General features: G+C 52.5%; 1 protein-coding gene across 1 annotated transcript; it reads right to left on the reverse strand.

Moving 5' to 3' along the window:
* Positions 1-5,469: 5,469 nt before the first annotated feature.
* Positions 5,470-7,693, reverse strand: LOC128776477 (ubiquitin carboxyl-terminal hydrolase 17-like protein 6). Its single transcript, XM_053900786.1, has one exon. It carries the CDS (start codon positions 7,691-7,693, stop codon positions 6,086-6,088), a length of 1,608 nt encoding a protein of 535 aa, XP_053756761.1. The 3' UTR covers positions 5,470-6,085.
* Between the last annotated feature and the right edge of the window lie 4,623 nt (positions 7,694-12,316).

The following is a 12,316-nucleotide window of genomic DNA, read 5'->3' on the forward strand; positions in this document are numbered from 1 at the left end:
AGGCGTCTTTAGGTCCCAAGTGGGTCCCTTGTAAGCAGCATATGGACGATCTTCTTTTCTCACCCATTCTGTTACCCTATGTGTTTTGATTGGAGCATTGAGTCCATTGACGTTTGGAGTGAGTACTGAAAGGTATGAAGTTATTGCCATTGTGTTGCTTGTAGAGTTGGAGTTGCTGGTGGTGTTCGCTGATCCTTGCCAGTGTTTTCTGCCTGTGGTCTGTTTTTTTCTTTTATGTCTTTTGTCCCCTGGGAGAGTCCGCCTTCAAATGTCTTGCAGGGCTGGTGGAGTGGTCAGGAACTCCTTTCATTTTTGCTTGGGACACTTTCCATCTCTACTTCTATTTGGAATGACAGCTTTGCTGGACAAATAAGTTTTGGCCGCATACTTTGAGGACTCAGTGCAATGAATATAGCCTGCCACTCATTTCTGGGCTGCCAGGTTTCTGTGGATAGGTCTGCTGCAAATGTGGTCAGTCGTCCCTTGTAGGGGAAGGACTTTTGTTTCCCTTGCTGCTTTCATGATTCTTTCCTTGCCTGAGTATTTTGTGAACTCCACTAGGCTCTGCCTTGTTGATGGTTGGACGTTGTCGAATCTAATGGGAGTCTTCTGTGCTTCCTGGATTTTGTGTGTCTTTCCCAGGTTAGGAAAGTTTTCTGCTGTGATGTGCTCACATAACCCTTCTACCCCCTTTTCTCTCTCCTCGTCTTCTGGGACCCCTATGATTGTGATGTTATTCCTTTTCAATGAGTCGCTGAGTTCCCGAATTCTTAAACCCTGCTCTTTTGCTTTAGTCTCCCTCTTTCCTTCTGCTTCGTTATTCTCCATTGCTTTGTCCCCTCTATCGCTGGTTTCCTGCTCAGCCTTATCATCCTTGCCGCTGTGGCATCTGTTCCAGATCGCAGCTCGCTTGTAGCATTGTTTATTTCATCCTGGCTAGCTTTGCCTTCGTTTATCCCCACAGAAAGGCATTCTCATCTACTTTCGACCCCAGCTGGTATTCTTATGATCGTGATTCTAAATTCTGGTTCAAACATCTTGCTTGTTTCTATCTGTGTTGGTTAAGGGCCTGGCTGTCCTTTCTTCCTGCTCGTTCTGTTGGGGTGAATTCCGTTGCTTCGTCCTTTTGACCGAAGGAAAGGAATGAATAAGATAAAAGAATTCAAAACTAAAAAATAAGAAACAACACACACACACGAATCACACAAATGATGCTAGATCCTGGGTGAGTTGTGGTCTGGTTGTTGAAATGGGCTTGCTAGATTAGAGGAAGAAGGGAAAGAACATAAAAAAAGGAAACCGTATGAAAATTTGGAAAAAAGAACACAGTGAAATAGGATAAACTGAAATGATGGAATTCAAATGGAATTTGACACATTGACAAAAAATTAAACGAATATAGTCGAAAAAACCTCAAGGAAATTATTTTAAACCCTGGAAAATAACCACATATTTTTTCTCTTTCTGTCTTCATGAAAAAGAAAAGAAATGAAAAAGACAAGAAAAGAGATGGACCAGCGAACAGACTGAAATACGAGTGAAGTTACATTGTTGTCCCCTAGAAGTCAAAGGATGAAGCACTTTGTAGTCCATACACTCAGAAGGCGGAGAGACTTGGGTTCCTGAAGAGCCAGGTTGGCCCAGTTGGGCGGTGCTAAGTGTCACGGCTCTGTTCTCCACTAGATGGCGCAGCTAGCCTACAAGTGCGGATTGCCGGGGCGCTTGGAGGTGCAGATGCGCATGCGCGGGAGCGGAGCCCTTGGCGTCACTCAGGTGCCCAGTCTGTAGTATCTGAACTCGGCTGTCTGCGACCAGCAATCCTACCCCCGTCCTTTCTCTCCGGCTTCTGTCCACTCGCCGCTTTTACACTGTCCGTGGCCCAGCCGTCAGGTTGCCAGGCGGCACCTTCCTCGTGGGATTTACCTCCCAGGCGGCTGTGTTTCCCGACCCCTCACTTCTGAGGGCCCGCGGCTGAGACCTGCTCAGGTCCTCTGCGTCAGGGTCTCAGCGAGCAGTGGCCGGGTGCCGGCCGCACCCGGGAACATCGGCAACACCGTGCCGCCGCCGATGCCCAGAGACTGAGGCTGGGTGCCAGCCTGCGCCCGAAAACGTTCACGCGCTGGTGTAGCAGCAGCGTTTCGAGGATTATGGAAAATCACCACACACTTCTGGTAGCGGGCTTCCCCCTTAACGACCTTGTTCCAGCACCAGCGAATGTGGCTGTTCTCCGGGGTCTGCTGGGACCTCTGAGGTCGGCTGGGGTGGCCACACAGACTACCTCGTGTCCTCGCAGCAGGGGAACCGCCTTTCTCCGTGTGGTTCGAGACACCCCTCCTCCACCCCTCCAGTCTTCACTCTGCTCTCGGGATTCGCCCTTCCGACCAGAGCACCGCCAGGTATCAGATGCGGAGTTTCGCACTCTGCCCTCCCCCTGTTTGTACAGTCTTCATGGAATTGAAACCCGCTCCTTTCTCCTTCCTCCCTTTTTGGTTCAGTGCCTGTGGCTCTTGCCACATTTCCACTTTCTCCCCAGCTGCTTTTGGCGGGGGGAGGGGAGGGCGAGGGGATTGCTTTCCCCATATTCTGCCCCTGTCTCCGTCCTCTCTCTGCAGGCAAAAACAGCTCCCTGCCCTCTGTGGCTTCTCTCTTCCCCAGGTCACCTCTCTGCGCCTCGTCCCCACTGAGTTCTGTGGTTCAGGTTGGGCAACCCGTTGCGTGAATCCTCAGATCAGTTTTCGAGGCGTGCAGGATGGTTTTGTGTTGATGTGGCTGCATGTTATGGATGCAAGACGCAAAGAACACTTCCATGCTCTTCTGCCATCTTGGCCCCTCCCCCCACACTGCCTTTTCTGTATCGTCACCAATACCCTTAGGAATTGCAGGGTGACTTCTCTGAATTAAGCTTTCCGTGAGAAATCCAGATTAGGCTGGCTGGATTTGGCGAGACCAAATAACGCTGTTCCCATTGCCATGATTGCTCCCACATCACCGCACGTGAGGCCACCTCCTGGTTTTCCATATGCAATCTTCTTTGCTAATTGTCAACAGTTTTTAAAATTGAATGTCTTGACTTCACTGGATTTATATTTTGAAAGAAAAGTCCCTGGAATGCCTGGAAAATATATCGTCACCAGTGGCCCGAGCAGCTCAAGGTTGTCTATTTTAGCTCAGAGTCCAGGGTCCAGCACGGCCAAAGTGAAGTCACAAGGAGGGAATCCTAGACCCACCAGACCTTCTGTAAATGTTCGTGGTCGCCTTTATGCCCCACGAAATGCTCAGGCTGCAGTGCAAGGCATGGAGACTCCGACCTGCCAGCCTGAGCAAGTGCCCAATGCCAGGTCCTCCTGGAAGTCTAGGCAATGCCCGTGCTGGCCAGCGGCGCCCCCTGCTGGACAGAGAGCAGTGTGCAAGACTCCCTCTTGTGACCTCCCCCACGGATTACAGAGCCAGAGGTGTGGACTTCATCATGTGTGGGTGGAACACGTGACACACGGCCACCCAGGAAGAGCTGGTCCTAGTCATCTGGGGAGATGACTGGAGGCTTATGGAGGCCGTCTTGAGATCCAGATCAAATATTGTCCGTGTGTGTGTGTGTGTGTGTGTGCGTGTGATATTCAGGTTTGAATCCAGGAAGAGAAAGTTGGATCCCAAAATTTCTACAGGATGACCTAGCATGGTTATTTTCTGTGGCTTTTCCCTTCGTGGCTCAGTTGCACATACACTGTTTGCGTTTTACCCACGATTCTGCCCACTTTAGAATCAAATCCACAGGAAGGATAGATTTCACGTGTGCATGTCTTTTGAGATCTAACATCCAGCTAGCCCTGTTGAACTCTTTGACTGAGAACGTGCCATGTCATCACTCATCTGTGGAATAGAAAACAAAATAGAAGAACCTAGGGCAAGCGAAGAATAAATAAAATAAGATAAAATCACAGCGGGTGCAAGCCATAGGAGACTCTTCAAAAAATTTTGTTTTCTCTTTATCTTAGAGAGAGAGAGAGAGAGACACAGAGACAGAGACAGAGACAGAGATACAGAGCATGACGAGGGGAGTGTCAGAGAGAGGCGTGCACCCAGAATCCAGAGCAGGCTCCAGGCTCTGAGCTGTCATCACAGCGCCGGACACGGGGCTTGAAGTCTCAAACCCTTAGATCATGAGCTGACGGAATCAGAGTCCACACCGGCTGAGACACCCACGTGCCCCAGGAGAACCCTTAAGTGTAGAGAAGAAAGTGAGGGTTGCTAGAGGGGAGGAGTGGGTGGGCTCCCTTGGCAACGGGCGTTATGGAGGGCCCCTGTGGGGGTTGGCAGTGGGTGTTTCATGTAAGTGACGAAGCCCTAAATTCCACCCCTGAAACCAAGACTGCACTCAATGTTAACTAAATTTGATTTCAATTTGGAAAATGGAGGGGGGAATGGGTGCCTCAGTCGGTTGAGTGTCCAACCTCAGCTCAGGTCAGGATCTCATGGTTCGTGGGGTTGAGCTCCACGTTGGGCTCTGTGCTGACAGCTCAGAGCCTGGAGCTGCTTTGGATTCTGTGTTTCTCTCTCTCTGCCCCTCCCATGCTCACACTCTGTCTCTGTTTTTGTGTGTGTGTCTCTCTCTGTTTATTTAAACGTTTTATTTCATGTTTAAAACATGAAAACAACAGACCAATAAATTTTAAAAGTAGATGAAGAAAAAGTATTTTTCCTCTATCGGCTCTGATATTTGAACATCCAGAATTCAATAAGATTTCCTGTACAAAATTCACATGCTGACGTTAGTTCCCACTAAGTGTGGTATGTATGTTTAATGCAGACTGGAAACAACAACAACAACAACAACAACAGCAGCAGCAACAACAGGCTTTATCCTGTCAGTGCCATTGGCAAACGACCAGAGATCTCCTATATGGCCCCCCTCCCCTGGGGGGAATTGAAGGATGATGCACTAATTCCCATTCAACAATGTATTTAGTGAGTCTCTCGCTCCTGAGAAATGAAATACAGTTGTGACTTAGAGCATCCATCCATACCCTGACCTGAAATACCACATTGTTGCCTCAGTGTCCACTTGAGACTGTTTTTCTGAGGTGTACAACCGAGGACCAAGATTGCAATGCAACTGACCAGAAATCCCTGAGCCTCCTCCCTTGTGGAGGAGATTGTCCGATGGGGGGATGGTGGTCAACTCTGCGGAACAAGGTAGAGCTGCTTGGTGGCTGAGCAATAAGAGGTGGGAGAAGGTTCCTTTCCCCCATTTGCTCTGCAGCCTCATGGGAGGGGGATTGTTAAGGGAACCGAATCTAATGAACATGGGCCAGGATGGCTCCACCCACCCGTCTCCTGAGAAATAAGCATTTATTTGCTCTTTGCCATTTCCAGGCAATTAGCCAATGTTCACATGAACATGTGGAGACTTTACAAAATAGATTATGTATACAAGGAAACACTTTGCACAGTTATGAATTCGTGTTTCCTTCTGCTCCTCTCCTTCTGACACAAAACATTCCTGAAAAGGCTGTCTGCTCCCACGTAGAGCTAGAGTTCTTCCCGTTTCCTGGTCATTTGCCACTTCTCCGTGTGGAAGCACTGAGATTGTTTCAAACTCCTTCCCCTGCCGGCGCATGTTTGGATATCACCGAGAGTCCCCACACGCACATGTTTGGGCACATGGACTTTACCGATACACAGAGAGTAGGGAATGGGATGATGGGACCGTGAGTCCCAGGCATTTTCACAGGGACTCCCGGGGCTCTGCCTTGTTTCCACCTTCATGCCTCATTGGCCACTCCCTCTGACCCTTTCAGGCTCTGAGAGTGCCCGATGATCCTCGGTGCTGATGGAGGGGAGAAACCTTGCGAGTCCCCAGCATAATCCACACCTCTCCAATAACCTCATTACAGACAGCCAGCCTTAAAGCTCAGGATTCTCCAGGTCCACTGGAACGCCATAGCCCATGAATCCAGCCAGATTCATGGTCCCTCCACATGTCTGGATCACACCCACCTACAACACACAAAATATGGCCTACAAGGGACTGTGAGTGAGTGAGTAGTGAGTGAGGGCGGGTGAGTGTGCACGTGGGCAGGCATGTATCTCAAAGCCTGTAGTGGGATCCCTGCACTGCTTCCTGAGACCTCTGTCCCTTCTTGTTCTTCCTCTTGGTAGCTCTGGCTCTGCCGGGGAGACAAGGGACTTGGTTACTGGCCGTTGCCCTCTGAGGTGGGATGTCCCTGGCTGAACTGTTGAGCCGGTAGATGTTTGGTTCACGGTGATCCTTTCCCATCTCGTCTCTGTATTTGGACTGGTGAATTAGGACTGCGTCGGGGGGAAGGGCAAATTCTAATTTCCTGAGGTTGAATTCAGACTTGGGACGGTGGCTTTCTTGGAGGAATCTCCACTGGTCTAACGTGATTGCTGGCGGTGGTGTCTCTTCCACGTGATCCTCCAATTGTGGCACCTCGATGTCGGGGTCGGTTTCGGGCCCCCCTTGGGCCGCAGCCGTGCCTGCGTGGTCAGCCTGGAGGGATGTGGATTCCCCAGCACCTGGCTCACTCCCACGGTCTCTTTCCAATTCACTCTTCTGGATGTAAAAGAGGACATAGGCATGTTGGCTCAGGGCAGACGTCGCATCACTGGCCGTCACCTTCGCATCATCCATTTTGTACCACTGGCCGTTCCCAGCTTTGATGTAACAGAAGTAATGTCCGCTGTGACAATTCCAGCCCGCGTGCACCAGCACGGCATAGAGCACATAAGTCAGCGACCCCCCGTTCTGCCCAGACACGTATCGTCGCATGTCAAGGCGCTCAGGATATTGCACTTCCTTAGCCAGTTTGCTGCCCGTGAAATGGCAGAATCGTTTCAATACCAGCATCAGGACCTTGGAGCAAGTGTGCAAAGTCAACGTCTTGGAAGCAGGTACCTTGTCGAGACAGGTACTACAACGATAGGCATTTTCACCGTCCAACTGTTCGGGCTTCACCAAGTGTTGCAAAGCTTGGCTCACACTCTGAGCCGCCCTGATATCCAGGCTAATGTCCAGGTAAGGGTCCAAAGTGCTGGAGACAGCCTGGCAGTGGAGACACTGGATTTGAGACCTCCAGTACCCGCCAAAGATTTGCCGGATGAGGGTGGCGTCCTGAGCCTGAGGCTCTGAAGGCTTGTCCTCACGCAAACACGCTTGCTGCATAGCATCCAGAGTGAACATCAGAAACTCATGGGCATCCTCCTGCCTGTGTGTGTGGAAGGCAGCGAGCAGTTTGGGCGGAGGCCGGATCACATCTCCCGGACGGCAGAGGGCCCGGGTCACGTGAGCCTGCAGAGCACACAGCGCGCAGAATGGCTGCCTCCCACAGCTTCGGGAGTGCTCCTGGGACAGCATGTAGCCGGCGAGGGGTGGTGTGTACGTCAGACACTGCAGCGCCGCATTCGCATAGCACGTGTTCCCCAGGTTCTGCAGGCCGGCCCCAACCACAGAAGGTCTCCTCCAACTCACGGGTTTCTTTGCGGGGGGCAGACCTATTGACGCGGGAGCCCAACCGTTCGGCAGGTCGCAGGGTGTGTGCGATGACGGTGACGGCTTCTCAGGCAGAGTGGGTCCTCCGTGGCCTTCAGCACCACCCGTATTTGACCCGCAAGGTTTGAGGTTTGGAAAGACATGGATCTGAGACTCCTCTCGGCTGTGGGGAGAGGGCGTCTCCATGTCTCCTGAAACGTGGAGCCTCACGTTGCAGAGCGATGCTTCTCTCAGGAGGCCAGTCTCAGAATGATGGCTGTGGCCCTCTCCTCAGCCCTCGTAAAGCTCGCCCCACCCACCTGACTAGGACCACGTCATCCAATCAGCCGCCAGCTGGAGTTGGATGAAGGGTCTTAGGGTGTGGCCACTCTTCTGCAGACAGACCACTCAGCCCAGCCTTCCTCCTGCCCCTCCCTCCTCAAGAGGCACACACACACACACGTTTCACCACTTTCTCCACCTCCCTCATTTCCATCGCTCCCTCTCTGGACAGACGGACTTGAGCATTTCCAACCTAGAGGAAATCCTTTTTTGAGTATCCACTTTGCTTTTAGATAACACAAAGTGTCAAGGAATGACGGCCATGAATTTGTTAGGCTATGGAAATCATTTTACCAATTGAGCTCTGGTATCATGTAGGAGCACCTCCTCTCCGTCAGCCAGAACGCATGGGACACCAGCAAATTATTCTGGAATGATGACTGTCCATGGATTTGATTCTAAAACTCCTGAACTGTCTCCATAGGATCTGTGTATACAACTATCACGAAGGTCCTTTGAAACACGTCTGTCTACCAAGGGGTGGCCGAGAAATTGTCCCAAGAAATATCCTTGGCCTGGTTGCGGGCTTTGTAAATGCTTTCTTCATTTTGTAGCTCCCTTCCCAATAGGAGAACAAATCCTAAACCCATCATTTGCCAAATTGTCACTGGTATTCCTAGCAAATCACATAGCAAGGTAGGTACAGGTTCCCGTGGTTCAGGACATGTTTGTTGTGGATTTGTGACATTTATAGACGGTTTGAAATGGGAATTTAGACATGCAAGGAACAATGTCCCCTCGAGGAAACTGTGGCTTTAATGTGTCAGTATCTCTAGACCAGATTTCAGAACTGACCAGGTCTACTGAAAATGTGCTTTCTTCTCTACTGTTTGTTTGCTTTTCACTTTTAACATTTTAATTGATTTATTTAGAGAGAGAGACAGAGAGAGAGAGACGGAGAGACAGAGAGAGACAGAGAGCGAGAGAGAGCGCTCATGTGGACAAGCCAGGGAGAGACAGAGAGAGAGGGAGAGAGGATCCTCAATTAAACAGTCACCTCCTCAGGGTCACCAACTAGGAGGAAAAGGCTGCGAGCACGTGAGGTGTCTCAGTGCCAAACACACTCATGTGAGGGGAAGGAAAGGGGCAAGAGGTCAAGGAGGACACCCAATGGGATGCACAAAAGGAGTCTTCAGACTCTTGTGACCACAGCCTGAAGACACGGCCCTCTCCCTGCCTGGTGCCCTCCAGCCCCACCCACCGTTTCCTTCAGCCTCTGCCTGGCCTCACTGCATGGGACCGGACCACGGCCCCACCTTTACCCGCAGCATCCTTACCCCTGCCACACCCATGCCCACACCTCATCCCAATGCTCTCCGCCCTCGGTTGGCCCGGCCTCACGTCCAGGCCTTTGCTCCACCGGGCCAGCCTGGCGCCAGCCACTCTCAGGACCACACCCCAAGGAGAATCTACCAGAGAGTGGGCAGAGGAGGGGGGCGAGCGAGGCCAGGGCACAAGCACACCTTTCCCTGTTCTTCAAATATCCGTTGGCAGGCGCCAAGTTTGGACCTGTTTCTGCAAGGAATCATCTCTCCCTTTGGTTGTCATCTGGTCCTAGAAAACCGGTTGTGTTTTCACTGGACGGTGTTAGATGGTAGGAACTCTCACGTGACTGGTCTGAGCAAAGCAAGTTGCCCTATTTAACGTAGTGACTTGAGCCAGTCCATTCCACACCTTCCTGGAGCATAAAGCTGACCCCTGTCCCAAGACGAGACACCTGCTCCTGTCTGAGGGCCTGGCCCCAACAAGGCCATTCTCCCTGGGTCTGGAGCCTGCCGGTCTTCAGACTCCACGAACACCCCCTTGCTTCTCTAGCCTCAGCCCCGGCCACCTGCCACGTGGGCAAAGAGGCCTGCAGAATTGCTTCCAAAGAACCTTTGACCACCTAATTCTCTGTCCTCTCTCATCAATCGCTCATCATTCTACGTGTCTATCTCCTAACTCTCGTGTCTCCTTCCCCTCTCTAGTATCTATCTGTGGAATGTCTTTCTCATCCTTTCCTTTGTATCTCTTCTATGCCACCCTCCTTGACGTGACTTGTGAATGAAAATGCCTTTGAGAGACATGCGGACAGCAGCCCCTAACGCTGATTGATTTCCCATGCACATGTTCTTTCAGTTCATGGGTTTTTATGTCGACAGACAGAGAGAGAGACAGACAGAGAGAGAGACAGAGAGAGAGAGGGAGGGAGGGAGGGAGGGAGGGAGGGAGGGAGGGAGGGAGGGAGAGAGAATGTGGGGGAAGGTTAGAGAGAAAAGGAGAGAGGTGATCCCGAGGAGGGAGGGAAACTCAAAGTTCAGTCTCCCCAACCCTGAGATCATGACGTGAGCCGCCTCCAGGTCAGACACTTCTCTGACTGAGCCACTCAGGCATCCCGACCCTCATCGGTTTCGAATTCACCTCTAGCATTGTCTTGTTCCCAGGACACTTGGAGAGACTTTATCTTGAAAGGAGAAGAGAGGTTAACCCGTGTTTCTTTGCTGCTTCTGAATCCTTAGTTGTTCTCCACTAGGTGAGGATCCAAGTCCCCAGTGCACTTGGGAACAAATGCAGGATTCTACTCTATGTGACGGGAAACTACAGTGTACACACAAAAAAGAAAACCATGCACATTCGGTCGTCTCTGAGCAAATTTTATTAGCTGTGGTAACACTACACACAACGTTGCACTACCAGGGAAAAACAAAAGTGCAGACAGCATGTAAAATAGTCCCCGATATGATCTGCAGAAAAACGATATCAGTGAACTATTCTAAAACAAAAGATTGCCTCCACTTGCCCAGCCCAGACTGGAATCATTCCTCCGGTGTCCCCAAATTCAGACATTCGCAAACCCGATACACATTCATTTCGCAGATCCTTAAGTTGACATTCGAGTGGACGACCTCTTGCTCTCCTGGCGGGGAATTTCTCATAGAATCTATTGAAACGGAAGAAACGAGACCTTGTTGATTGAGACGGAGCCGGTGAACCAGAAGGTGTAGATGCATAAAGGAAAAGTGCGCCATGAGCGTCTGCACGTGGGCGCTCAACCCACTCCCCGCCCCAAGCAGGACACCAAACACAGTGTGGACGCAAGTTTTTGTCCTTGCAGGTCTTTGGGGGAATTGCTGCTTTAGCAAAACTAGGTCACGGCCCTGCCTTGGCCTCCGCTCCGCAGTCACCTGCTCGGGGTCACAAGGGCCAGAGGACGAGTGTCCGAGGACATGAGGTGTCTCACTCCCGGTCGCTCTCCTCCGAGGACGAGGAAAGCTGCAGGTCATCGTGGAGGATGCTCAGGGAGACAGGCACACAGCCTCCCTCAGACTGGTGTGTGATGGGTGGACCCTGGCCAGGGGGGACTGGCCTCTCGGGAGGTGGCAGACAGGGAGCTGCTATGAACCTGGAGCTCCAGCCGCCTTTGTCCAGGCGGCTGAAGACCATTCGCAGGGGCTGGCCGGGTGCCTGCGGACAGGGCGGACACAGAGGCCAGGGGCACGCCTGGAGAGTGTCCAGGTGAGGTTGGGGGCGTGGAGGCTGGAGGCCCCTGCTTTGCACCGAGGCAGGTGTCTTCCTGGTCAGTTGGGCTGCCCCCGTGGGACCACATGCACTTGTCCTTGCTGGACGACACAGACTCTGGCGCAGCCCCACATGGGTGCTCCCTGTGCTCTTGTGGGGTGGCTGGAAGGGGCTGCAACGTGGTTTCTTTCGGGGGTTCTGGCACGTGTCGTCGGGGAGCGGGGCCCATCTCGTGCCTGGTGTCTGGATGTGGGGCTGGGGACTCGCAGCCAAACGGGTTGGAGGAGGATCAGGGCTCCCCTCAGGACGCTTGGCTGGTGCCTGGGCGTGGCCAATGCCACACGCCTTGGAGACGGCCCTGGAAGCTTCGAGGGAGGCACATCGGGGCCGGTGTTGTCTCAGCTGGACACCGAGGCCTGGATCCCGGGCAGAGCGTTGGTGTGCCGGGGCAGGCGGGGCAGGCCGGGCAGGGGTCCCCACTTGCTGGGCATCCTGTCGGCCAGCAGGCGGGAAGGTGCTCGCCGCAGGTCTCCCGAGAGGAGCAGCCGACGGGGACAGCTGTGTCGTGTCAGGCGTCCCGCTAGGAGGCTCAGCCGGGACGTGCGGCTCCAGCACGGACACCCTCTTGGTGCTGTACACGGGCATCGGCCTGTGCGGATGCTGTGGGAACACACAACACACAGACAACGGCCATTAGTCCTTCCTCCCCACCAAGGACACATGCACGACAAGCACAGCAAAGAAACCGACAGAAACGCAAGCAACCGCGAGACACGGGAAAGGATTGTACTGACAGAGGACAAGGGCCTCCAGCTCAGCGTCGATCGGGAAGAAACACTGGGCAGTAGCCCCTTGATGCTTTGATTCCATGGGAGCGACGGACCAGAAAGGTTGTGCATCGTGCCTGCCTCCCGAAGTGGACAAGCACGTCCATTCAGGCTTCTAGGGAAAGTACAGGCGTCCTGCAGGTGGAGGTTCGCGGTGGGGGCT

Source organism: Panthera pardus, unplaced genomic scaffold (assembly GCF_024362965.1).
Source record: "Panthera pardus isolate Hobbes unplaced genomic scaffold, ASM2436296v1 HiC_scaffold_13, whole genome shotgun sequence".
NCBI classification, from domain to species: domain Eukaryota; kingdom Metazoa; phylum Chordata; class Mammalia; order Carnivora; family Felidae; genus Panthera; species Panthera pardus.